Below are 27,874 nucleotides of genomic sequence, written 5' to 3'. Positions count from 1 at the left end.
TACACCTTACCCCTATGAGCACCTCCGAGAGACTGAGCCGGCACATCACCTTGAGATTGACGAAGTCGTTACAGACGTCTTCATAGTCGAGGGGAACGTCTCCTGTCACCGAACACACATCGCTGAAAGGCCTGAAACAAATCCAGAAAAATGCAAGCATCAATGTCAGGTCTAAAACTTGAAGCCTGATGGGCGCTGGAGACTTGTACTATTCAACCAACCCAACTTGTATATAGAGTTATAAACACACTTTGTTAGTACCCTAATATTTGCAAGTAACAAAAGGTTTTGAGAGTTTGCATAATTTAGACTGTTAATTGAGAAAAGAGGAAACAGCAAAAAGGCTCTTGAGTTCCAAGAAAAAGAGTTATGTACTATGGATGGCTTTCATAGTAAAGGGAATCATATTTGTTATGGAGAATAGGGGGAATCATATTAATTTGTCTTTATATACATTGTGACATCTCCTCATTTTTCCTTCAGGCCACAGCTCAACTGTTTTTCACTATTAAGAGAATGTCCTCTCTTTTAAATCTGAATTTCAAATTTAGGCCAATATATATTGTGTCATCTTGAACAATGAATGAGATACCATCACCGTCAATTTGTTGAATACCATGCGTCACTATAAGCATCAGTGTGTCTATTATAATGGGAAGAAGAAACGACATGACATCCTGGACATCAGGTGCAACTTGGTCGAGTGTGGACACCCTGGACATGGCAACCGCTGGTCTTTGCTATCTGACTGGTCGTTGTTGCCAAAAACTGTATTAATCACGCATGCAAAAAAAAAAATACCAGTAGTACTTAATACGGTGTACATGGGCTAGTACGGGCCCCTGCTAGTAATGGCAGCATGATCCACGCGGGCCACTCAAGGTCCTATGAGGAGAGGTCCTCTTCACATATATGGTCTTTATTTCAAGGCAGTGTCTTCTCCAGTTCATACAGTTCATATCATACACGTTGTACAAGGGAGCTTATTGACATCCCCAACCGTGGAATGTTTATATAGGTTCCTCCCGTAGTAATCACGGTTGTGAAAACAGCAGAGAGGGGCGTCTACTTCTTTCTCCTATAAATCTTCTTCAAAAAGATCTTCAAAATCTCCCGAATCGCACGGTCTGGCTCGGCGTCGATGGTTGAAACCAGGTGCTTGTAAACTCTTGACTCGTACTCCAAGAATATGTCCTGGGTGCAGGAGGAGATAAACAAAATTGTTCAGAGTTCATCAGATTGGCAGTTCTCTGTTTCTTTTTTAACAAAAGAAGAAAAAGAACAAAGGGATAGCAGCAAACATCAGCTTAAGAGAATATCAAAAGAGTCTTCTAGGCAGAAACGTCAAATCTGGCTGGAAAGAGTTATACCTGAAGATCAAGCTCCTTGTAAACATTTTTCACTGCTGCAACACATTCCGGGCAAGACTTGCCATAGTTTTCCTGAGAAGTCAACATGGTTCATGGAAATATTCGCAATTTAGTACTACTTTCTTCTAGCAGGTCAATAAACATTATCACTGAAGTGGCGGTCTCTGAAAACTCAAATTAGTGACTTAATTTCTTACGTATAGTATTTTCATCTCATTCTCATTAGCCAGTTCCATAGCCTGGACAATTAGCCAGGAGCACTTGTAGTCTTCTATGTCTGTTCCAACCTGCAGCACAGTGAGACAGTGAAACTCTGAAGCCAGCAAGAAACTGTAAGGAAAACAGAGGGTGTCAATATTCTTTTACCTTGCCAATAACTTGAGGGTCGCCGAAGCAATCCAGGTAGTCATCCTGAAAATGCAAACGCATTTCAGCCATACATGCTAGATGAAGTTTACAGAAGAAACATGTACTTATGGAGGGCACCGGACCTGTATCTGAAAGTAGACTCCCATCTCAATCAGTACATTTTTGAGCTCGACGTAGTCGCTCAGTTTCGCGCCATTCAAGAGCAATGCACAAGCAACCTATATGCATGAAAGTAACCAATTTCAGGACCGGTTTTTGCGCTAAGCAGAGTGTTCTGTGCAATAGAACTCGTGGATACCGCAACGAAGTTCTACGAGGCAATTATTCTGAATGACTACAAAATAGTCAGGATGATCAAGTCTGAACTAGAGGCAAGAGATGTGTACTGCAGTTTCAGGGCCAGAGACTCACCGGCAGGTAGAAGGAATAGTAGGATGTTTTGTACTTGACAATACGGCGGTACCTGTCATAAACAAGGTGGCGATATGTAATTACTGGTACTTTTTAAGCTATAGAACTTGCTGTTAAGCTACAAGACTCTAATGGCATACCCTTGGATCCTGTATCTGGCGAGGTCCTTGGCGCCGGTGTGGGTGGTGATGAGGTCCAGCATCTGCCCCATGGCAGTCTGCAACCCAATCTATCCAAACAATGCACACCATCCAGCAAACTCCGTTATCACCAGGGTCAAAAGACCATGGAAATGCACATACAGATATTAACTCTGGAAACTGATTTGATGGCGCGCATTGGATCGTCCATACCTCGATCCAGAGCTCCATGAGCTCCATGAAGTAGAACTTCTCCTTGAAGTAGCGCTTGATGATGGCCTGGACGTGGCATTTCAGCAGGACGCCGTCGTTTATCGCGGACAGGCCAACCTGACAGACACCACCAACAACACTTTGTTGTCACTAATCCATCTCATCTCTCACGAGATGTACTTTCTACTGCGGATCGGCGGTGAGGTGAAGTACGCACGGTGGGCAGCTTGTACCAGCAGAGGTTGTCCCGCCTCGTGTAGGCGTTGTCCGTGATGTCATCCATCACCAGGGCGGACGCCTGGAGCTGCACATTCAGAGACACAAGTCAATGTACTTGTAATGTCTTCTCGCAGAGAAGCACTGAATACAGAAATTATATAGCTCACCCATTCGATGCACCATCCGAGCACGCAGGCGAGGTAGAAGTCCTCCTCGTCCACCTCGGTGCCCTCCCGCAGCAGCATGTAGCTGTCGATCACCGACAACCCCCGGTTCAGCTTCCCTTCAGTTCAGAGACAAAGCGCGCGTGTCAGGCAGAGCTAACTGTGCATACATTCAGTCGGAGTGTATTGTCGGCACTCATCGTGCGAAGGAGGAGGGACGATCGGCTAGCTACTGCTCACCTCCAGGCACGTTGTAGTCCAGCATCTGCAGGGGCAATCAGCAAACAGCGGTGGCCATTAGTACGGTTTCGGTTTCATTCATCGGGAGCCAACGTTTTGAAACAACAACAAAAGGCAAGGAAAAGGTCGGAAGCAAGAACAACGCAATTCCGTAACGAGTTGAAGCCCATTTCCCTGTGTGGGTGTGACCCAGCCATCCCTCTCTCCCTTTGTTCTTTTCTGTTTTTTATTTGTTTTTGTTTATTGATTTTGTTTTTCTTGATTTTTTGGTTTTTTTGTTGTATTTTTTGGATGTTGGGTAACCGTACATGTATACACATAGCTGCAACAAAAATATATATGAAATTGCACTATTATATGATTATTATTCGCATACTACAAAAAGTACAATTTCAATGTAAAATTGTGTGCGAGTTTTTTTCCTTTCTTAAAGGGTAATACCAATTACACAATTCATTATTCCTTACAAATTTTTATTATTTTAATTTAGTTTTAGTTTTTTTTCTTTTTTAAGGATAATACCAATGTCACTAATTCAATCCTTCTTAGGAAACTTTTTTCGGCAAAACAATCACTATTATATGCTTATTCTTGCATATTTCAAAAAGTGCAATTTTGTGTATATTGGGTGTGAATTTTGTCACTGTTTGTTTTATATTTATTATTTTCATTTTTTCTTAATAGGTAATACCAATGCCACTAGTTCATTCTTCCTTAGGAAACCTCATTATTCTGATTCTTTTTAGTTAAAGGGTAGTAATATCAAAGCCACCAATTCATTCTTTCATAGTATAATTCAATATTTTGATTTTGTTCTAGTTTTATTTTCATTTTCTTTCTTATTTAATTGTAATACCAATGCCACAAATTACTTCCTTTCTCAGGAAACTTATTTTTCTGAAAATTACACTATTAAATTCTTATTCTTGCATATTATTAAAAATGTGTAATTTTTCCATTTTTAAATCATTTTTTACTTTATTTCTTCTTATAGGGTCATTCCAATGCCATTAATTCATTTTTTCTTAGAAAGCTCCATTATTTTGATGTTTTAGTCTTTATTTCATTGTCTTTCTTCTAAAAGGGTATTACAAAAGTTACTAATACATTATTTTTCAGAAAACTTCATTATTTAATTTAATTTTAGTTTTATTTCATATTATTTCTTATTTAATTGTCATGCCAATGCCACTAAGACTTTCCTTCTTAGGAAACTTCCTTCTAGTAAAAAAAATAACTATTATTTTGTGCCAATTTTGTAATTATTTGTTATAATTTTTAAAATTTTCCTTCTTCTTAAACAGTAATATCAATGTCATTAGTTCATTCTTCCATATGAAACCCCATTATTTTGTTTTTTAGTTTTTATTTCATTTTATTTTCTTCTTTTAGGGGTAATATGAATGTCACTAATTCATTCATTCTCAAAAACTTCTTTTTTGTGAAACTGTATAAAACTGTTATTATTTTCTACATAAATTGTGTGCAAATTTTGTCATCACTTGATTTTATTTTACATGTTTTTTATTTTAAATTGTACTACTAATGCCACTAAATCATTCGTCCTTAGAAAACTCTACTTTTCTTGTTTTTCTTTATTTTTATTTTTTAAGGTGCACCACCGTAAGTTTTTTTCTTTTAAGGGTAATGCAATGCCACCAATTCATTCCTTTTTAGAATGCTTTTCTAAACTGTATAATTTTTTTTTATTTCTGTGATACTTTGTGCAAAAAAAATCATCATTCTGTTTTCGGTTTTTATGTATGTTCTTTCTTAAGGGTAATACCAATGCCTAGTGGCAGAGCTACACAAGATTGGTTGGGGGGGCATGCAAGAGAGGAAAAATCAATTTCTGCGGGGCAAAAGTTGTATTCTTTCCTATTTATACCTCCCTATAAAACGTTTCTTCAGAAAAATTGCCAAACCGGGGGTGGGGGGGTGTTAAATGTAGCTCCGCCAGTGCAAATACCACTAATTCATTCCTTTTTAGAAAACTTCTTTTTCTTGAAACTTTCACTATTATATGTTTATTCTTGCATATTATAAAAAACGCAATATCTATGGTGCAGATTTGTCATTATTTAATTTACTTTTTAGTTTTTCTTTCTTTTTAAGGGTACTATCAATGGTCCTAATTCATTCTTTATTAGAAAATTTTATTTTCCCTTTATAGTTTTTTTCATTTATTATTTAAGGTGACACCACCACAAGTATTAGAAATCAGGCGAACGGGCCTTTTTCCCTTTTGGTTATCGGGTTAACAACTGACAGTAATAAAAACAATGGTAATTATAAAAACTATGTTATTCTAAGAATACCTAGGAAATATTTTGCTATCAAACAAGACCTTAGTTATATACTCCATATCATAAGGGGAGCAGGGAGTTGTGTGCTTGGAAGGGCAGGTGGGCAGTGATGAACCAAACATGACTGACAGATTAACATGACACATTTTCTACAGCTAATGTGTGCCTAACAGGAATGCCAGATTTGATCCCAAATCCTAAGGGAAATCCTGTTATGAATGTCAAATCAGCTAGAGGTAGGAATCAATCAAGTGGTGGGGAGGCAGGGTTCACTCACTTGGGCAATTCGTACTCCCTCCGTTTCAAAATAGATGACCCAATTTTATATTAACTTTGTACTAAAATTAGTATAAAGTTGGGTCATTTATTTTTGAACGAAGGGAGTAGTTGTGACTCCTGTGACAACATCGCCCTCGGTTTCTATTTGTGATACATAGACGGTATTCGCTCAAGTTTTCACTGTACCGTCCAGTGACTGACGGACTGTGACCGTTATCCCCGTAAATATTCCACGGCGACATGGACATGTGTGACTACAGGGAGGCATCACTTCACAACCACACGAGACGGTTGTGCACCTGTGCTGGTAACTAAAGCGTACTAACACGTAAGCGTCATCTGGAACTCCAGTTAGCGTCCAAATTTTTCACGAGCTAAACTCTAAGCGGCGATTCCGAAAAGCTAATGGTGTTCGACGGAAAACACAAACACAGAAATGGACGTCTGAGCTTGGGGATCATGCATGCCATTGTTGGTCGGACCATCATGCATGCGTGCGTGCTAGTACGTAGTTCACTTCTTCTATATGGATTGATCATTCGTTCGTAGCTCGAGACTGATTCGGACTGTGGAGCACGTACCTTGGCGACCCACTGCCTGGTCTCCTCGGTGAAGTCGAAGTTGAAGGCGCGGTCGTTGAGGAGCTCGTCCTTGAGCCGCTCGTACGCGCGCAGGAAGCGCTCCCGCGTCTGCTGCGCCCGGTTGCCGGCCCCCTGCTCCGCCCCCGCCCCGGCGCCACGGCCGTTCAGCCGGAGCAGCTCCCTCAGCTCGTCCTCCAGCCGCGCCGCCTTCCGCACCAGCTCGCCGGGGTTCGGCAGCGCCGCCAGCGCCGCCAGCCCCGCGCTCAGCATCCCCGACGGCACGTGCGACGCGATCGACTCCGCCAGCGCCCCCATGGTCGATGGATGTGGAGCTTCCACTGTGTTTCAGACTGGATGCCTAGGCGGGTGACGTGAGGTGACTGGGTGGATAGATTGCCGGCCGGGGCAGGCTTGGCAGGCTGGCTATCAGTGCGAGCGGGTGGGTGAATGACTGACTGATCGAGTGGCCGGCGTTGGCTGCAGGTAGCGAGGGAGCGGCGAGAAAGCCTCGCGGCGCGCGATCGAGAAGCGTCGGCCACCGAGTGGCGCACGCCGCGCGGGCACTTCCGCCCGGATTACGGATACTGGCAGGCAGCGACGTGAGCGCCGCTCGAGCGAGTGACGAGCCTCCGCTGCCACTTGCCAGCCAAAGACAGCGTCTTCCTAGTTTCTATCTTTTTTTTTAACAGACACAAGCGCTCATATACATGCGTATATACTCATCTCTATGAATGAACACACGCACTTTCTACCCTTATGAGCACCTTCAAAAGAATGGGCCGGCATATTATCTTAAGATTTACGAAGTCACCGTAGACGCCTCGTTGTCGACGGGAACGTCTCTTTTCACTGAATGCGCATCGTCGAAAATTCTAAAATAAATTTAGAAATAAATGCGAACATCAAGATTTGAACACTAATGGACTATCTAGTAGTTTCTATCTGGTCGCTTTCGAACACGCAGGCCGCATATATGTTACCGATCCATGCATCCACCGGTGCTTCTGAACGAGCATCCTTTTATTCTCTTTTGCCTCTCCGTTTCACGGTTCGTCGATCGTGGGCGCTTGTACCGGTACTCACACATCAGTATTCAGTGTCCGCAGTTAATGGTTCCGCGTTTCAGTATCAGGACCGGTACATGCAAGTACCACGTACGTAGTACACACAGCTCTGCTTCGATTTGAATTTTTCCACGCCAGTACCGCACGTCGCACTACGTATACAGCTCTGCTTCGATTTGAATATTCCACGCCAGTACCGCACGTCGTACTGCGTACACAGCTCAGCTTTGATTTGATCTTGATCATTCCACGCCAGTACCGCAGTGCATGTACACACCAACACACGTTGTAGCGCGCCACGGATGTTAATGATTTTTTCCCAAACTTTGCAAAGTTTGACGTGAGATAAAGCTAATGTGGGGAGTAAATAGAAACCAAAGAAGTAGGTTATAAAGGTGGGCTCCGAAGTATCGATTGATGCTTACGCCTTGTTCGGAATCGATCCGCTCCACCGAGTTGTGGAGTTCGGTTTTGGCAGCTTCGTCAAAGTAAGTTGCAATCGCGCCCGCTCCCGGAGCGGAGTTAGAGGAGCGGACAGGAACCGAACACTCCCTTAGGGTGTGTTCAGTTCGAGGAACGAAGCGGAACGTAATGGGTCGGATCCGTCCCTGGAGGTCATTCTCGTGTTTGGTTGGAAAACGGAATGGAACGCACTGGTTCTCAGGAGAGGAATATTCCTGCTATATGCCGAACCAAGTAGTTCCTCCAAATCGAGCGGACGACGCGCAATGCCTCGCTTGCCCGTGACCTTGGGTCACCCCTCTCTGTCTCCCTCGATGGCGACCCACGGACCTCTGCCCCCCCCCCCCCCCGTCTCTCTTCCCTCTGACCTCATACCCTGCCGGAGTTTCCTCGCCGGTGGAGGAGACCGCCGGCTGCCGGAACGCAGAAGACGCGGGCGCCGCGTCCTCGTTCATTGCGCCGGCCGTGTCGAGTCGGCGGAGGCTGGGGAGGCCACGCTGCCGCAGCCCTTGGTGGCAGTCCGGGAAGCGTCGTGCCGCCTCGCTTGACGGAGCAGCCGCTCCCAGCATCGGCTGTTGGCCGCGCTTGAGCACGTCGGGATCTTGTAGGTGCCTATTATCGATCTTGTAGCACGTTGGGATCTTGTGTTGTGTTGGGTGGATGCTGTTGATCTTGTAGCATGAGTCTGATATTATCGTCTCTTGTTCTCCGCGATTTGTTTTTGATGAAGCGTGCTCAATTCTTCAGTTCGTGAATCGTTGATGCTCACACGCCTTTGTTGCATGGATGGATGGATGATTACTTTATTCAGTGATTTTTGTTTGACTGAAATTCAACAGAATTCAAGGTGAGATGAATAAATCAATTCCATTCCATCTCTCACACCAAACAACAAAACGTAACCATTCCATTCCGTCAAATTGTCTCTACCAAACACAAGGATGGAACCGACCCATTCTAGTGAAATGGAACCATGACATTCCATTACACTTTGTTCCCGAACCAAACACACCCTTGGTGTATGGTGAGATCTTGCATGTTGAGTTTGATGTATAATAAGTGGTGAAATCATGCATGTTGAGCTCTTTCGCGATATCTCGAGCAAAATATGAAATTAATGACATGAATGGTGGCATGCGGGAAACACCACATCGCATTTGAAGCATATATAGGCTATCCATCGGTGGGCCAATGTCATTTTGAAAAGAATGAATAAGCTGAGTGGCGGGTTTTGCATCCCCCAATTGTCGCATTATGATGTGACAAATGTCAATTCTTGACCTAAACAATGGTGGCATGTTGGGTCATGAGTAGGTTCGCCTGAGGTAAGCCAGTTTCATAAACATGCATGAGGTAAGGAGTTGATCCTCTAACATTCAAAGGGAAGTCATGTAAGCTAGAGTAACCTGACTTCTCTTCACTCTTAGCCCATGAACAATGCTCATCTCAATTTTCAAAAGACTGGTTTCAATTTCTAAAAGATCAATTTCAGTTCGTGACATACCAATTGAAAATTTAGAAGACTCATTTCAATTTAGAAGACTCATTTCGAATATCATGAACTATGCACACATGCCTAAATTGGCGAAGCCTCTAGATTAACTATGGGCTTCTCGGTATTTCTGATGCTCGAAAGATGGATTGAAAATACAACATCGTATATGATGAGGACCTACATAGGTAAAAAAAATTGCATAAAAAACTAAGAATCAAAGTCGCCGTGTTGTTTCTTATACTTTCAAACGTTCTCTTGTGATAATTGGCAAGTTTGTGACTACGTTCTAATTTTTACTTTATTTTAGATTTTTGATATTCAATACTTTTTCTAGAATATTCATTTTAAATGTCTCTTATTTTCTTAAAGCAATCTTAAAAAAATATCCCCTTATCTTATTTTTATGTAAATCTTCATTTTAAGAACTTATATATTCATGTATATTTAGTTCTTTTAAAAAAATAATACCATACCTAACTTTTTATGGATCTCTTCTGAAAGGGCATTTCCCTACTTTATGTTTTAGATGATGATGACAACCCTTTGTTGGTCTAATCGTGTGCTATACATTTTAGGTTCTCGATGCTTAGGCTTACATCGGATTGCTACTGCCTCTCGTAGGAAAAGATTGAAGACGTGTCCTCTACGCTTTTATTTTCTTTGGTCGTAGGGAACCCGTACTATCAAGAGGGAATCCTCATTAGAAAGCACTGGGGGAATCTTTTCACGTACATGTTCATCACCCCTCTTTGTCTTCCTCAGGTGTTAGAGAGTGAGAGTTTTTCCTTGTCTCTTCCCCTATCCTTCCTGCTCACTGTTTCTGCCCAGCGGTTGTACCGCTCTCTGGAGCGGTTGTACCGCTCTCTGGAGCGGTTGTACCGCTGGGTCTTGTCGTTCACCAGCTTTGCTCGAGCGGTTGTACCGCTGCCTCCGGGCGGTGGTACCGCCATCATGCTCTGCAAATGCTGGGGCGGTGGTTCCATCCATGCACCGCTCAAGTACCGCTCGCGCTTTTGTTTTGATGCGGTTCTTGGGCGGTAGTGGCCCGGTTGGTCCGGTCGTTTCACGATGACCGGTACCACCGGTGGTCCGAGCAGTTCTTCCGCTCGGAACTTAGCCGCCCAAGAGATCAAGGCCATGCGGTTGTTCCGGCCAGGCACCGCCCAAGTACCGGTCAAGCTCCTGTTTTGATGCGGTGGTTGTGCGGTGGCCAGGCGGTTAGTCCGGTTATTTTTCTTAACCGGTACTACCGCCCACCTGTCCGGTTGTACCGCTTGGTAGGGTTTTGCAGATACACCGTGAGTCCCGGTTGTACCGGGACGAGGACCGGTTGTACCGCTCCAGTGCAAAAAATGCAGTAACGGTTGGAATTGAGGGCTACTATATAAGTGAGCTTCTCCCACCTATCACTCTTACGTTTTGACCTCTCTCACTCCACCATTAATGCACTTCAAACTCTCTTGCCCGATCTCTCTCTCTAGCCACTCAAACTTGTTGATTTGCTAGGGATTGAAGGAGGAGACCTAGATCTACACTTCCACCAAAGGATATTTGCTTCCCCCATACTTTCTTGTGTGGATTTTGTTACTCTTGGGTGTTTGAGCACCCTAGACGGTTGAGGTCACCTCGAAGCCATATTCCATTGTGGTGAAGCTTCGTGGTTTCGTTGGGAGCCTCCAATTAAGTTGTGGAGAGAGCCCCAACCTTGTTTGTAAAGGTTCGATCGCTGCCTTCAAGGGCACCAATAGTGGAATCACGGCATCTCGCATTGTGTGAGGGCGTGAGGAGAATACGGTGGCCCTAGTGGCTTCTTGGGGAGCATTGTGCCTCCACACCGCTCCAACGGAGACGTACTTCCTCTCAAAGGGAAGGAACTTCGGCAACACATCCTCGTCTCCACCGTCTCCACTCTTGGTTATCTCGTGCCTTTATTTGAGCAAGCTTATTTGTTTCATATCACTTGCTTGCTTGTGTTCCTATCCTTATTGCATCATATAGGTTGCTCATCTAGTTGCATATCTAGACAACCTACTTTGATGCAAAGTTTAAATTGTTAAAGAAAAGCTAAAAATTGTTAGCTGCCTATTCACCCCCCCCCCCTCTAGTCAACCATATCGATCATTTCAATTGGTATCATAGCCTCGTCTATTTATGAAGGACTTTACCGTCCAAAGAGTACGGTTGATACCGTAGACGGTGTGGAGGAACACTCCGGTGTGAATCCGACCTCGTCTACGGGCGATGGGGGAACCTCGGTCTCTCGTGAGGAGTTCAATGTGGCCTTGGAGACATTGAAAACCTCCATGACGACCAAAGTTGAAAGCATGTTTACTAAATTTCTTGAGGGGCTTAAACTATCCACCGCACCGTTGAAAGTGGGTGACCCCGCCGACAAGGTGACGGATGCTATCCCCGACAAGGGAGAAGCTAGTAGTGAAAAGGCTCCTTCTTCTAGTGGTAAGAATGGCACCGGCATCTTTGCCCATGTGGAACCACCACTTGTTTATGGTGGACCGGTTCCTTCCACTCATTTGAATCATGCCGGTCCTCCCTCTAAGATTGTGAAAAATGAGGACTTTGATTCTTGGGTTTACCGCTGTAAACGTCATTTAAATCATGTGAACACTAACCTTTGGAGAATCATTGAAGAATGTTTTTATCCGCATGATCCAAGCAACTTCACTCCTCGAGAAGCCGCGGACAATCAATTCAATGAGAATGCTCTCTTTATCATTCAAGATGAAATTCCACCCAAAGACCTACCTCATCTTCGTCCCTTCGCCTTGGCCAAAGATGCATGGGATTGTGTTGTCTCTCTCTACCGGGAAAGCGCAAGCATTCAACGCTCCAACTATGAAGTGGTACAAGATGAGGCCGATGAGTTTGCAATGAAAGAAGATGAAGAACCTCATGAGCTTTATCGGAGAGTAACCAAACTCGCGGTCTCACTACGAGATCACGGGAGCAAGGACACGGATGACAATTGGATCAAGCGCAAATTCCTCAAGGCAATGATGCCCTATCACAAGGCCATGTCCTCCGTCATTCGTCAAAGACCGGACTTCCACACTTTGACCTCAAGCGAAGTGTTGGATGAGTTTGTGGCCATGAACATTTTGGACAAGACTGCCGACAATGCGGTGCTTCGTTCTCAAAGGGCAAAGAGGCCTAACCTTGCATTGAAGGCCAAGCTCACCGTTGAAGAAGAAGAGGAGAGCAACCCCGAAGATACGAAGTATGCATACCATGAACACATGGCACTTGCTTCAAGGCAATTTTGGAGCAAGAAAAACTCGAGGCCAAACTTTAGCAAAAACAACTCAAGTGGCACGAAGAGCAAGCAACGTGTAAGGACTTGCTACAATTGCGGCAACATGAGTCATTTTGTTGCGAAATGCCCGTATGAGAAGAGGGAAGACAATGGTGGCAAGCTCATCCGAAAGGACAAGGCCAAGTCGTTCCCCAACAAGAGCAACTTCACCAAGAAGACTCCTCCCAAGGCATTGGTGGTACAAGAAGAGTACAATGAGGATGATGACGATGATGAAAGTGATGAGTCGGTTGCCATGGCCTCCGTTGCCATTGCGACGACTCCACGGGTGTCTCTCTTCGACTCACCCAATGAGAGCATCACCGCCAAGTGCCTCATGGCTAAAGCCACCAACAAGGTAACCTCCAACATCAAAACTACCATCATTAATCATCCTTCTCCGGCGGATAGCATTAATGAACTTGAGGAAGATAATGTGGAGGCTAATGAGTTTGAGGCCTTTATGGGCAAACTCAAGGGAAAATCCAAGAAGCACTTTGTTGCTCTCTTGGAACAACTTGGTGAAGCCAATGACATGATCGAGACTCACGAAAACACCATCACTAAGATGGAAGGGCATAGTCGTGACTATGCCGATGAGATTTCGGATCTTTCCAATGCTCTTGAGGAAGAGCGTGGTCTTCATTTGGATCTTGACGAGTCACACAACGTTGATCATGCTAAGTTAAAGAAATATCATGATCATGTCCTCATTGTTTCTCATGTGCTAAACTCCGAGAAGGCCGAACTTGAGGTTGATTTTGCTAGACTCAAAGAGGAGTTTGATCTACTTGACAAGGCTCATAAGGTCTTGAAGGGTGCTCATGCTAGCCTCAAAGAGTCTCATGATCAACTTCAAGTAAAGCTAACCAAGGAAAAAGCCACTTTCCCTCGTATGATGTTAATTGATAATGCAAATGCTACTAACCCGTGTTGTGAGCATGTGCATCTCGTTGAGGAGAACGCTAAGCTAAAGGGGCAACTTGAGAGAGGTCTTGCGACTTGCATACAAGGCAAGAAGAACCTCAACGATCTCTTGATCAACCAAAAGGGAGTTGTGGCCAAGGAAGGGGTTGGGTACGTGCCCGACTCCAAGAACAAGAAGAAGAATGACAAGACCAAACGACCTCCTCCTCTCATGCAAACCTTTGTGAAGGAGGGAGAGAGTGTCTCCGAGGAGAAGAAGAAGAACATTGCAAAGGGCGGCAATGTCAAGAAGGGCAATGCCACCCCTCCCAACAAAGCCGGCGATTTTAATCCTTCTTATGTGTTATGCCGTGCTGGTGATGGGCATGTTTATGCCAAATTTGTTGGTTCTCTTCATGAATACATTGAATGGTCTATTTGGGTTCCAAAGACCCTTGTTACTAACATCAAAGGACCCATTACAAAATGGGTACCTAAAACCAAGCATTGATCTCTTGTAGGTGTTTGCTTCCGGTGGGGGATCATGGTTGCTCGATAGCGGAGCTACAAATCATATGACCGGAAGCAAGGACTTGGTGGTGGATGTGCACAAGGTTCCATCTATGCCCACCAATGTCGAGTGGCGTGACGCCTCATCTTCTAAGGTATTGGGACTTGGCAAGGTGGTCATCTCTCATGATCTCACGATCGAGAAGGTCATGCTTGTTGAGTCCCTTGCATACAATTTACTTTCCGTTCGTCAACTTTCAATCATGGGCTTTGCCACTTTCTTTGATATCGATACCGTGGCCCTCTTGTGGAGCAAGACTCTTAAAGTAGCCTTTGTTGGGCATGTCGAGAACGGTCTATATGTGATTAACTTTTCAGAGCGACCCACTAAGACCGCGACGTGCCTAATGGCTAAAGTTGATGTGGGATGGCTTTGGCATCGCCGTTTAGCCCATGTCAATATGAGATCTTTGCAAAGTCTCCTCAAGGGGGGACCATGTCCGTGGACTAATGAATGTTAGTTTTGCTAAAGATCGTGCTTGCAGTGCTTGTATCGAAGGAAAGCTACATGAGAAGGCTCACCCTCCCACGACTATCATTTATTCAAAGAGGCCTTTGGAGCTCCTTCACATGGATCTCTTTGGGCCTCCATCCTTCGATAGTCTTGGAGGTAGGAAGTATTGCTTGGTGATTGTGGATGACTACTCAAGGTACACGTGGGTGTATTTCTTCAAGAGGAAGAGCGAGACCCAACAAACTGTCATTGACTTTGCAAATGAAGCACAACGTCAACACAATGCAAAGATCTTGACAATAAGAAGTGACAACGGCACCGAGTTCAAGAACTACACCTTGGATGAGTTTCTTAGTGATGAGGGAATCAAGCATCAATATTCCGCACCCTACACCCCTCAACAAAACGGTGTTGCGGAGAGGAAGAACCGGACGTTGATGGATGCGGCAAGGACCATGATGGCGGAGTTCAAGTCTCCGTACAACTTTTGGGCCGAAGCCATCAACACCGTGTGTCATGCATCCAATCGGCTCTACCTCCGCGAGGGCTTGAACAAGACTCCATATGAGATACTCACCGGTAACAAGCCCAACCTCAAGTACTTCCGAGTATTCGGGTGTAAGTGTTTCATTCTCAAGAAAGGTGTTCGGTTGTCTAAATTTGAAGCTAGAGCTTATGAGGGCATATTTGTTGGTTATGCTACAAACTCTCATGCTTACCGTGTCCTCAATAAATCCACGGGACTTATTGAGGAGACGTGTAACGTGGAGTTTGATGAGAATAACGGCTTCCAAGTGGAGCAAAGTGGCACTTGTGATGTAGGTGATGAAATTCCTCCCCAAGCCATAAGAAGAATGGGTGTTGGCTTTATCCTACCCATTGAGGAACCCCTTGTGGCCGAAGGAGAAGGACAAAGCTCCACTCAAGTGGAGCCATCACCAACCCAAGGCCCACACGCTTCCTAAGAACAACATGAAGGTCCTCATCCTCAAGAACATGACCAATGGCAAGATCACGCTCAAGACGGTGTTGACCCATCAAGTGATGCCCAAGGTCAAGTTCTCTCCTCCGAGCAAGTTCAAGAACAAGAACAAGCCCAAGACGACGCTCAAGATGATCAAGTGACCACTTCTCGTCTCACCCTCGAGGAGGAATTAGAGTGTCGTGCTGCCAAGGTTGCTTCCAAGCTCTCCACCAAGGATCATCTCATGACGAATGTGCTTGGAAGCTTAAGAAAGGGGGTAAGCACTCGTAGACAATTAGCAAATTATTATGAGCATCACGCGTTTGTCTCTTGTGTGGAACCCCACAAGGTCTATGAGGCGCTAGAAGATCCGGATTGGCTCAATGCCATGCATGAAGAACTCAACAACTTCGAGCACAACAAAGTGTGGAGATTGATGCTGAGACCGACCGAAAATCACAATGTCATAGGAACCAAGTGGATATTTAAGAACAAGCAAGATGCTCATGGGATTATCATTCGCAACAAGGCTCGTTTGGTAGCACAAGGCTACTCCCAAGTCGAGGGTATCGACTACGGTGAAACCTTTGCTCCCGTTGCTCGTCTTGAATCCATTCGCATGTTGATTGCATATGCTTCTCATCATAACTTTAAGTTACAACAAATGGATGTGAAGAGTGCTTTTCTTAATGGTCCTATTAATGAATTGGTTTACGTCAAGCAACCCCCCGGGTTCGAGGATCCCTACCTTCCCGATCATGTGTATCAACTCGATAAGGCACTCTATGGCCTTAAACAAGCCCCACGTGCGTGGTATGACCACATTACCGAGTTGTTACAAGATCATGGTTTTGAAGTTGGGCTAATCGACCCCACTCTTTTTACTAAGAAGGTCAAAGGGGAGTTGTTTGTATGCCAATTATATGTTGATGACATTATCTTTGGTTCTCCTAACAAAGCTTCCAATGAGGAATTTGCCGCTCTCATGACCTCAAAGTTCGAGATGTCCTCCATGGGAGAGTTGAAGTTCTTTCTAGGGTTCGAAGTGAAGCAAAGAAGAGAAGGAAGCTTCATCAATCAATCCAAATACACTCAAGACATGCTCAAGAGATTCAAACTAAATGACGTCAAGCCGGCTTCCACTCCAATGCCCACCAAGTGCCAACTTGACTTAGATCCCAATGGTAAAGTGGTGGATCAAAAGGTATATCGCTCCATGATTGGTTCCTTGCTTTACCTTTGTGCATCTAGACCGGATATCATGTTGAGTGTGGGAATTTGTGCACGGTTTCAAGCCGCACCTAAGGAAAGTCACTATGTGGCGGTCAAACGAATCTTTCGATATTTGGCTCATACCCCAAACTTTGGCTTATGGTATCCAAGAGGATCAAACTTCAAGCTTGTAGGATACTCGGATTCCGATTGGGCGGGAGACAAAGTGGATAGGAAGTGCACTTCCGGAGGGTGCCAATTCATTGGTTTCTCTTTGGTAAGTTGGTCTTCCAAAAAGCAAAGTTGTGTGTCTCTCTCGTCCACCGAGGCGGAGTATGTTGCAGCCGGGAGTTGTTGTGCACAACTCTTATGGATGAGGCAAACTTTAAAGGATTACGGTGTCATTTGTGACAAAGTGCCTCTTTGGTGTGATAATGAAAGTTCCATCAAGATCTCTCTCAACCCGCTGCAACACTTCAAGACGAAGCATATTGAGATCCGGTATCACTTCATCCGGGATCACATTAGGCGAGGAGAGATCGAGCTCAACTATGTCAACACTCATGATAACCTTGCAGATATCTTCATGAAGCCCTTGGATGAAGCAAGATTTCGCGAGTTAAGGCATGAGCTAAATATCATTTATTCGAGCAATGTTGCTTGAACTCTTGTACACCCCACCGTACTCAACACGTTGTCTTGTTTAGATGTAGGCATGAACATAGGGGGAGTGATGTTCTCTCAATGAACTCTCCCTCCCCCCATTATGCATAAATTGATCAAGTCTTTCACATTAGCCATGTTTGATGGTATTTGTGCTTCAAAGACGAGTTTTGGTCATGAACCCAAGGATAATTCTTCGCGGTGCCATACCAATTAACTCAAACATAGGTGGCCTCGGCCACCGTCCTCTCTTCAGGAGGTTGGAGTTAGCCTTTTTGTTCTCGTGTTGTTTTCTCTCGTTCCTTCTTTGCTCTTTGCTTTGGGTTCTCCTAGGGTGTTGCTTCTCTCCTGTTTCGTGCTCTTTCTCCCCCCCTTCGGATTGCACTCATTTGATCTTGACTTGGGCATAGGTGGTCGGACAGTACAACCGGGATCACGGGCGGTTCCACCGCTGGTACCTGGTTGTGCCGTCCCAATGGGACTCCATTCGGTGTTTGGGCGGTTCCACCATTCAAACCCATGGTAACCTACGTCTGGTACTACCGGTGGACTCCGGGCGGTTCTACCGCTGCCTTCCAAGCACCGGAAGTGCTATCTCCAACCACTGGTCTGTACCAGATGAGCGGTACAACCGCTCCCCAGAGCGGTTCTACCGGGGCGTGTCTACGGGCCTATATATACTCAACGGGGCTGAAGGGTTTTCTTTTTTCCTTCTCCCTCGTTCCTCTTCTCTGTGCCCTAGCCGCCGGCCCTCTTTGCCCCTGCCCCGGAGTGTGTCTCGCACTTCGGATCCTTGGGCTCTCCATGGATTCTCTCCGTGGAAGCCTCCCGATCTCTTCCCATGGATGGTGGTAATGCCTCGTGCTCTTTGCTCCTAAATCTTTCTAGGGTTGTCTAGGGCATTACTTAACTTTCCGCGATTAGTGTTTGGTCTATGGAGTAGAAGAGATCTTTGTTTGCCTCCTGTCTTGTTTGCAGCACTTAGAATTCGGAATATTACTTGTGTGATTAGTATGCCTCGGTTAGACCTCTCTCCCCTGGTAGTGCCACTGTCAGCGGTTCTACCGCCCCTACGGGCGGTACAACCGCTAGAGCGGTACTATCGGCGGAGGAACCGGTACAACCGGAGTATATCAACCACCCAGCACTGTTCTATCTTCTCTGTTGCCGCAACATGTTCCTTTTCTGCTGGTGTGTGCAATCCTCTCATCCTTGCTGGGTTTTATATGATTTTTCGTGTGTGTGTTCAGGGGGCTCTAGTTCTCGCTCTGCTCCTCGCAAGACCAAGAAGAGGGCGCGAAGGACCTTGCGCCCGATTGTATCTGATGATGAAGAAGAAGTTGTGATTTCCACCAAGCCCACTCGCGGTGAAAAGTCTGCAGCTGCTAAGCAACGTGTGGTTATGCCGTTGCATCGTTGGAAAACCAAGGATTGGGAAGCCTTCCGATCAAAGAATCCGTATAAGGTTCCCATTGCTCCCCGTTGGACCACCGTTCAGTTCCGGAATGAGATGCAAGTGCGGATTGTTCATGAACTCTTTGAGCACAACAAGAACAGATATGCCAAGCAGTGGACAATTGATCTTGACCATTGGAGGAACAACATGGAGTATTTTGGTGAGGCCCTGGCTCTCTGCGAGGAGTTTGATCTTGTCAAGCTCATGTTAGTCAACTGTGACTTTGATGTTCAACTCATCCATCAGTTCTATGCCACGGTTCATTTTGGGGAAGATGATGCGCGCACTCTCATCTTCATGTGTCGCGATGAATTGTTTCACGTTCCCTGGAGGGCATTCTGCAATGCTATTGGGTACGAGGATACCGGTCTGGAAGGAAGGGGTGGCATTCGTCCTCATGACTTTCCTGAGTCCATGCTTAAGGAGAAGCTTCCCCCTCTGTACATTCGGGGCCGTGGGATTATTGGAGAATCCAAGGATTTAGAGAAGGTCTATGACATCATGCACCGAGTGTTCCGCAATGTGCTCTTGCCCAAGGTGGGCAATCAAGATGAGATTCATGGTTATCTGGTTGATTTGATGGTTGCTATGAAGACCACGGTGGGGATAGGGGCAACATTTGATGTGTCAAATTGGATATGGCATGAGATGTACAACATGGTCATCTACCGTAAAGTCCCAATCTATGCCCCGTTTGTCATGTGCTTTCTGAACTCTGTGTGGGCTGTTCGTCGTCCTGGAGAGCTCCTCACTTCTCCAGACAACCTCACTGTTCATGAGGTCAAGCTCCTTAAGAAGAAGAAGAAGCATGCCGAGCCTCGCTTCCCTGCAAATTCTCCTGAGGATGTCTATGCTACTTCTGACGATGAGAACTTTGAGCTGGAGCCAGGGGCCAAGCCTTCGTGGGTGGCCAAACTCACTGCCAAGGTGAAGAAGACCTTTTGTCTCCAGGCTGACATCCAGAAGAGAATGTATGAGGCACATGTCAATGAGAAGCTTGCACGACATCGCCAAATTGCAATGATGAAGCACCTCAACATGCCGGTTTAGAGTGGCTCTGAGAAGAGCACCACCCCAGAGGAGCGTTGGATATCTACCCATAGCACCTGGACTGATGATGAAGCCCCTCCCCAGCCATCCTCCTCGTTTGCAGCAGCTGACAATGCCATGGAAGAATCTGATCACGACGACGATGACAACTCCGACGATGAGGATCCAGATGCGACCGAGGAGTCAGAGGAGGACGCCTGAGCTTTGGGACGCTAGCTTCGCTCTTTTCCTTTTTGGTGTCTTGATGCCAAAGGGGGAGAGGGTTCTATAGGTCTCGGGGATGGGTTTTTCTTTTTCTCGTTTTCTCGTGTTGGTCTTTGTTCGTGGACTTGTTTCGTTCCTTGTTGTTTGTGAGACTTGTTACTATTGTTACCTTTCCGTTCATCGGTCATTATCGTTATTATTGCACTCTAAGCTTTATATTGTCAGAGTGGTGAGTCTACAAAATCTAGGGGGAGTCTAGTCCTGAAAGTGTGCCCATGCTTTCTAACAGCTAGTTCCTATTGGGGCACATATTCAGGGGGAGTTCCGTCTAGATTTTGTTGACTTATCTCTTGCAATTCGTGTTGTTGTCATCATCCACCAAAAAGGGGGAGATTGAAAGGGCATTTCCCTACTTTATGTTTTGGATGATGATGACAACCCTTTGTTGGTCTAATTGTGTGCTATACATTTCAGGTTCTCGATGCTTAGGCTTACATCGGATTGCTATTGCCTCTCGTAGGAAAAGATTGAAAACATGTCCTCTACATTTTTATTCTCTTTGGCCTTAGGGAACCCGTACTATCAAGAGGGAATCCTCATTAGAAAGCACTGGGGGAATCTTTTCACGTACACGTTCATCACCCCTCTTTGTCTTCCTCGGGTGTTAGAGAGTGAGAGTTTTTCCTTGTCTCTTCCCCTATCCTTCCTGCTCACTGTTTCTGCCCAGCGGTTGTACCGCTCTCTGGAGCGGTTGTACCGCTGGGTCTTGTCGCTCACCAGCTTTGCTCGAGCGGTTGTACCGCTGCCTCCGGGCGGTGGTACCGCCACCATGCTCTGCAAATGCTGGGGCGGTGGTTCCGTCCATGCACCGCTCAAGTACCGCTCGCGCTTCTGTTTTGATGCGGTTCTTGGGCGGTAGTGGCCCGGTTGGTCCGGTCGTTCCACGATGACCGGTACCACCGGTGGTCCGAGCGGTTCTTCCGCTCGGAACTTAGCCGCCCAAGAGATCAAGGCCATGCGGTTGTTCCGGCCAGGCACTGCCCAAGTACCGGTCAAGCTCCTGTTTTGATGCGGTGGTTGTGCGGTGGCCAGGCGGTTAGTCCGGTTATTTTTCTTAACCGGTACTACCGCCCACCTGTCCGGTTGTACCGCTTGGTAGGGTTCTGCAGATACACCGTGAGTCCCGGTTGTACCGGGACGAGGACCGGTTGTACCGCTGCAGTGCAAAAAACGCAGTAACGGTTGGAATTGAGGGCTACTATATAAGTGAGCTTCTCCCACCTACCACTCTGACCTTTTGACCTCTCTCACTCCATCATTAATGCACTTCAAGCTCTCTTGCCCGATCTCTCTCTCTCTAGTCACTCAAACTTGTTGATTTGCTAGGGATTGAAGGAGGAGACCTAGATCTACACTTCCACCAAAGGATATTTGCTTCCCCCATACTTTCTTGTGTGAATTTTGTTACTTTTGGGTGTTTGAGCACTCTAGACGGTTGAGGTCACCTCGGAGCCATATTCCATTGTGGTGAAGCTTCGTGGTTTCATTGGGATCCTCCAATTAAATTGTGGAGAGAGCCCCAACCTTGTTTGTAAAGGTTCGGTCGCCGCCTTCAAGGGCACCAACTGTGGAATCACGGCATCTCGCATTGTGTGAGGGCGTGAGGAGAATACAGTGGCCCTAGTGGCTTCTTGGGGAGCATTGTGCCTCCACACCGCTCCAACGGAGACGTACTTCTTCTCAAAGGGAAGGAACTTCGGCAACATCCTCGTCTCCACTGTCTCCACTCTTGGTTATCTCGTGCCTTTATTTGAGCCAGCTTATTTGTTTCATATCACTTGCTTGCTTGTGTTCCTATTCTTGTTGCATCATATAGGTTGCTCACCTAGTTGCATATCTAGACAACCTACTTTGATGCAAAGTTTAAATTGTTAAAGAAAAGCTAAAAATTGTTAGTTGCCTATTCACCCCCCCCCCCCTCTAGTCAACCATATTGATCATTTCATGTTCCAATTTCTTCTTCATATTTGTTGAGTTTTTCCTAAAGAGAATTTCAATTCCGTCTTGGTGCTAAATGGCACGTCACACGTGCAAACCTAACTTTGCATAATTATTAAAACTAATTTCAATTTGGAAGAGGACCAAAGTTGGACAGTTCTCATACCAGAATGGAAAAAAAATGCGTATTAAGAGGATGTAGATTTTTCCAATGGTTCAAGATCTTTTTTGTTTTAAATAATGTTTATAGTGTAGCTCAATCATCAAGTTTAATTAATCAATCATGTCGATGAGCCGTGAATGTCTGATCAACGGGAATGGCTAGGGGCTAGTCGACATAATTTATTTTTGGGTCAGTTGATTTGTTCCCGGTCGTTGCATGGAAAAGGAACGGGCATATCTCCTTCTTCACCCTCCTGAAAAAATGTTCATCGTCTTCTTTCCCACGTTCTTGATCCGAACCACCCACAACCGCCGACCGAATCACCTGCCTCTGTCGCCAGTGGCATACTGCGGCCGCCTCGCCACCCCGCTGCCATGCTTGTCGACAACCTCAACATCGCGCTAAATCGGTGAACCACCTGAATTTTCGGAAGAACCTGCAACTCCACGCACCCCTAAGATAGACAAGGTGGCTCCTGCTACCCCCTGCACCCTAAGATAGATGAAGTGATTGCTTTTCCACCCGCACCCCCTTGCACCCTAAGATAGACAATATCAGTGCCCTTCTCCACTGAATCGACTAATTCAAATTCTAATTTCAGATGGCTGGCGTCCAGTAAAACTGTTGATCAACCGAGGAACATTAGATTCCATTTACTTGTCACTATTGACCAATCTCTAGTTCTCTCAATCGTCGAAGCCTCTAGAGAGCACTATCAATTCAGGCTTTCGCTATTTCAAACCAATGAAAGACGAATCCAAATACACGATTCAAGAATGACAAGGACCCATCTGCTCTGAAAACCACATGAAAGTTGTAAGAATAAACAATTCAAGAGTTCCAAAAATAAAATCCATATAATTTTGACGCCGCCTCTTGTGACAAGCATGTAACATGTAGGCTTACCCTCAAAAAAGAAAAACATGCAGGCTTGAGGCAGCCACACCCAGAATATATAGTTCACATTATCTTTGCCACAAGCCAGAAAATTTCAATCCAAAGTTAACCACAGATAATCAGATATCCTCAGCAGACATACAAACGAGAGAAATCAGAAGACGCAGCAAAAGACAGTGAGAAAACGGGGGCAAAAAACTCGGCTGAGAAAAAAAATCGCCTTTGCAACTAAGCTTTCACTGTACCGCCCAAAGAATCATAACATACACGACCCGCTCTGCATAGGCGGCAAGACCTGCAGCAAACAGTTGATCGGTGCCCGGCCAGCATGAGCAAGCTCGACTACTGCTTCAGCAATGACTACATGGTGCTGCGCCCGGACAGGGCCAGCCCGTTCGACCTCCTGCACCTCCTCTTCTCGCCCAAGGTCGGCCGGAACAAGGCCGTCGACTGCTTCACCAGCACCGAGATCCGCAGCTTCCCCCGCCGGCTCGCCCTCTTCCTCAACCTCCTCCTGCAGATCCTCCTCCTCTCGCTCGCCGGCCCCGTGGCGGCCATCGGCGCCGCCGTCGAGCTCGCGCTCAACCTCATCGACAACGTCCTCCACGGTCAGCTCATGCATGAGCGCGTGCACGCACTGTTTGCATTTGGCGCCCGTCTTGGCTGCACTGCAAACTGAAACGAACTCTACTGTTGTTCATTGGTTGGTTGCAGGGAAGATGGAGTATCCGGACAGATCGTCGGCGTCGTACCGGTCGCTGACGGGGCTCATCGACCGGCGAGTCGATCTGGACAGGAGCATCTCGCCGGCGGACAGCCGGCACCACGCCGCGCTGTGCGTCATGGCGTCCAAGGTGGCGTACGAGAACGAGGCCTTCATCCGCGACGTGGTCACCCGCCGCTGGCAGATGGAGTTCGTCAAGTTCTACAACTGCTGGAACGGTAATCAAAAGAAATCTTCTGTGTGCACAACGGACACACATGCGTGTGTGTATCTGAACTGATGCGTGTCGACTGCTCCAGAGTTCGAGAGCGCGTACACGGCGCAGGCGTTCGTGTTCTGCGACAAGGCGGGGCCGGACGCGGAGCTGGTGGTGGTGGCGTTCCGGGGGACGCCGGCGTTCGACGCGGCGCGGTGGCGCGCCGACCTGGACCCGTCGTGGTACAAGGTGCCGCGGCTCGGGCGCGCGCACGCCGCCTACACGCACGCGCTGGGCGCGCAGCGCAACATGGGGTGGCCCAAGTGGGTGGAGCACGTCAAGGGCAAGCCCCAGAAGGTGTACGCGTACTACACCATCCGCGATGCCGTGAAGGGCCTCCTGGAGGCGAGCCCGAAGGCGAGGCTGCTGGTGACCGGGCACGGGAGCGGCGGCGCGCTGGCGGTGCTGTTCGCGACGGTCATGGCGTACCACCGGGAGAAGGCGGTGATGGACCGGCTGGCCGGGGTGTACACCTTCGGGCAGCCGCAGGTGGGCGACGCCATGCTCGCCATGTTCGCGGAGCGGAACCTCGACAGGCCCAAGAAGCGGCACTTCCGGTTCACCTACGCCGGCGACCCGCTGCCGCGGCTGCCCGGCGTGGGCTCCTCCGCCCATTTCCTGCACTTCGGGCTCTGCCTCCACTTCGACGTCTCCTACAACCTCAAGGTGATCGTCCACGCTTCTCTTCTCGAAATTAACCGCGCTCATGCTCTTCGTTTAAGATGCATTTTAGAATTCATTTTTGGTGGAACAATTGGCGTGCGTACACCACGTCGCCGCCATTGCTTGAACAATCCAGAATGAGCATCCAGCGAAAGTGATCTTTCGTTCTTGTCTCATGCCAAAACCTGCCAAGTCTTACTAGATACCTCACCAATCATTGACGATGTAAGGTCACAAAAAATTGCATTTACGCACACTCGTAAACTGACGAGATAAACGAGATGTGGCCGAGACAACCGGAGATACGGGAGTTCGGCGAGAGCCACTGAACTGTTCGTGGCCACCAAACATGTCCTCTTCGACCTGGAAAAATGAAATGCATTTTCCTCTGAATCAAAAAAATCAATGCACATTTTGCGTTACTCGTGCAGGTGTTCACGGAGATACCGGGCGAGACGGCGAGCCCATCGTCGTCGGCGGCGGGGCTCGTGGCGAGCCGGGTGAACGCGGCGCGGGAGCTGGCGCGGAGCGCGTACCTGAGCTACCGGAGGGGCGCCTACTTCCGGGAAGGGTGGGAGCTGCTGCTGTTGCGCGTCCTGGCGGTGGCGCTGCCCGGCCTGCCGTTCCACAGGGCGCACGACTACGTCAACGGCGTCGCGCTCGCCGCCCGCATTCCCAAGGACGAGTGACGGACGCGCGTCAGAGCCATGGCCTTGACTATGCGATGTGATGTACTACTACTACTACCCGTACGTGTCCGTGCTCGTAGCGTGCAGAGATGTTCAGTTCGTATGCTGAGGTTGCCAAACTTGGAGTGGAGGTCCCTGCAGTGGCATCAACTGCACCTTGCGTGCTACTACTAGTTGTGTGATCCGCCTGTTGCTGATGTGCGTGTGAGTACCAGTGCGTGCGCTGAGCTGTGTGAACAACTGTTGTGCTTGTGATTTGTGAAATAAATAAGAAGTTCAATGAAGTATGCGCAGATTATTTGGCAACTTGTGTGCCGTACGATGGGCATTGTTTGTTCTAGAAAACAACTTCGTGTAGCGTTGCATACACCAGCCAGTTCACCTAAAAAACACAAGTTGATTTGCAAAGGTGAGCTATGCATTTGTGCTTCAACACTTCGCAGCTCGAAGATGTGTGCATTGGTTCTGAATAATTGTGTGAGCGACCGAGGAACTGATGCACAAATAATATCTCCTTTAAGTGGGGGTGTAACTGTAAGAATGAACGAAAGCTGGCCTCGGTGATGGATAGATAGAGGCTACTGCGATGGTTGGCTGTGAGGAGAACAGAAACCAGCAAAGCCCTTCACTTCAGCCTCTCGGAGTCGGCGGTGGGAACCGGACATGGACGCCGGGCAATTCGTCATTCCGATCCTCGGCATCGTCGGCGCCGCGGCCGCAACCTTCTACGCCGTCAGCTTCATGGAGATCCGGGAGGTTTGCCCGATATCCCTTATTCCACCGTGCATATGAACGCACAACTTCTCTCCGTTGATTGTGAATTCGCGTCGATGGTGCAGAAATCACTGGAGGACCTGGACGACAAGTACTCGGAGTACGAGGAGGGCGGCGGGCGGCAGCGCCGGGCGCGGCGGAGGTCCGGCCGCCAAGCCAAGAAGCGAAATGACTGACTGATACACCACCAGCCTGAGAAGTAAAGAGGATATGCGTGGCCTCTCTGTCGATGTTCTTCACTTCCCCTCGTTTTGTGAGCGGCTTGATGCTGTTAATCCAGTCTACGTTCAATCCGTAGCCAGAGGAAATGGGCATTGTTCACTATACTGCTAGTTCTTTTGGCCCTGCACTTGCATTCAGTGCTTATGCATTTGATTATACTCCTAGTACTTCTCTGCGCTGCGCATGCTGATTCTGAACGTGTATGATGCAATGCCGAGCATGAGTTCATGCGGTCAGAGAATGCCAGTTTTCTGTAATTAAAACGAATTGGGTAATTGATTGAGAAGAATGGATGATGCGTTCGGCCCCCAACGCATGCATCGGGAAGCCCTCGTCGGCCTCTCCTCTCCATCGCTACCCTGGTCCTCCAACTCCCTCCTCCTCGGTCTATGCTATGAGCGCTGACCAGAGTTGTGATTTGCCACCGAACTCCCGTTGTCACGCAAGGGGTGGGGCGTTGTGCCTCTTCGCCGCAGCTTAAGGCAGAAACCGTACCTGGCCGGATCCTCTTGCTCTACGCCAACATGCCCACGGCCTTGGAGGGTGGAGATGCAAACGAGCGCGATGATGGAGCCGAAGTGAGATCCAGAGCAACGGTGGTGGGCTGGCCGGTGAGCAGAAAGTGCTACTGCCGTCGAGGGGGGCTAAATTTGGTGTTTTGACCCTTTTATAAAAGTTTAGCTAGATCTGATCCTGGTTGGAATTTTTTTCGAGATCTGATCATTTTTCTATCGTCAGAGTCGATGGCGGTAGGGTATAACAATCTACCGCTAAGATCCTTGAAGGTAGGGATGCACAACTACCGTAAATAATTTTTAAGTATCAAATGCAGTTTCTGTACCCACCTAGAGCCGGGCACCTTGGCGGGCTGCATTGCGCTAACGTGAATAAATTGTCTACCGCCAGAGGCCTCAACGATAGGCTGGTATATTCTACCGCCATCAACCTTGGCAGTCGAAAAATGATCAGATTCCAAAAAAATTTCGGGCCAGGGTCAAATCTGACTCAATTTTTGCAAAAGGGTCAAAACACAATTTGGCCGCCAAGGGGTGCAGGAAAGATGGCAAGAGCGTGTGGGGACAGAGAAAGACGCCGCGTGGACAAAACCACTCTACGAAACCACCTTCCAAACTTCTAAAAGGTGATTTATCTGGTTTCCTAAAAGGGTGTGGCTAGGTCACGGTCCACTAAAACTTAATCAAGTCTCAGTCAAATGATATATTAGTATATAAGAAAAAAAATCAAAAAGAAGAGTTTTGTACTAATCTCAACGCAAGATCAAAAGAATATAATATCGACTGGGACATAACGAAGTCTCAGTTGACTGAGACTTAGCAAAATTGTTTGTAAAATTGAGGGGGCTAAATATCTGGTTTCAAAGTTGAG

At 47.1% G+C, this 27,874-nt stretch overlaps 3 protein-coding genes across 3 annotated transcripts; 2 read left to right on the top strand and 1 right to left on the bottom strand.

Annotated features, from left to right (window-relative positions):
- Window positions 1-903: 903 nt before the first annotated feature.
- LOC147987043 (farnesyl pyrophosphate synthase-like) lies at window positions 904-6,900 on the bottom strand. Its single transcript, XM_087545071.1, has 12 exons — window positions 6,293-6,900; window positions 3,127-3,151; window positions 2,890-3,005; window positions 2,721-2,807; window positions 2,504-2,620; window positions 2,291-2,379; window positions 2,151-2,202; window positions 1,862-1,957; window positions 1,737-1,781; window positions 1,568-1,657; window positions 1,371-1,442; window positions 904-1,194 (listed from the first exon to the last, which is right to left on the bottom strand). The coding sequence occupies exons 1-12, from the start codon at window positions 6,605-6,607 to the stop codon at window positions 1,066-1,068; spliced, it is 1,233 nt and encodes a 410-aa protein (XP_087401197.1). The 5' UTR covers window positions 6,608-6,900; the 3' UTR covers window positions 904-1,065.
- Window positions 6,901-23,337: 16,437 nt separating this feature from the next.
- LOC147987042 (triacylglycerol lipase OBL1-like) lies at window positions 23,338-25,776 on the top strand. The gene is made up of 4 exons (XM_087545069.1): window positions 23,338-23,768; window positions 23,875-24,102; window positions 24,184-24,806; window positions 25,235-25,776. Exons 1-4 carry the CDS (start codon window positions 23,489-23,491, stop codon window positions 25,490-25,492), a joined length of 1,389 nt encoding a protein of 462 aa, XP_087401195.1. The 5' UTR covers window positions 23,338-23,488; the 3' UTR covers window positions 25,493-25,776.
- Window positions 25,777-26,015: 239 nt separating this feature from the next.
- Window positions 26,016-26,598, top strand: LOC147987041 (uncharacterized). Its single transcript, XM_087545070.1, has 2 exons — window positions 26,016-26,248; window positions 26,332-26,598. Exons 1-2 carry the CDS (start codon window positions 26,156-26,158, stop codon window positions 26,440-26,442), a joined length of 204 nt encoding a protein of 67 aa, XP_087401196.1. The 5' UTR covers window positions 26,016-26,155; the 3' UTR covers window positions 26,443-26,598.
- Window positions 26,599-27,874: the final 1,276 nt, after the last annotated feature.

Source organism: Triticum urartu, chromosome 2A (assembly GCF_056163025.1).
Source record: "Triticum urartu cultivar PI428250 chromosome 2A, HENAU_Tu73, whole genome shotgun sequence".
Taxonomy (NCBI): Eukaryota; Viridiplantae; Streptophyta; class Magnoliopsida; order Poales; family Poaceae; genus Triticum; species Triticum urartu.
The sequence above is the reverse complement of the archived record's forward strand: the minus strand, read 5'-3'. Positions and strand labels throughout refer to the sequence as shown.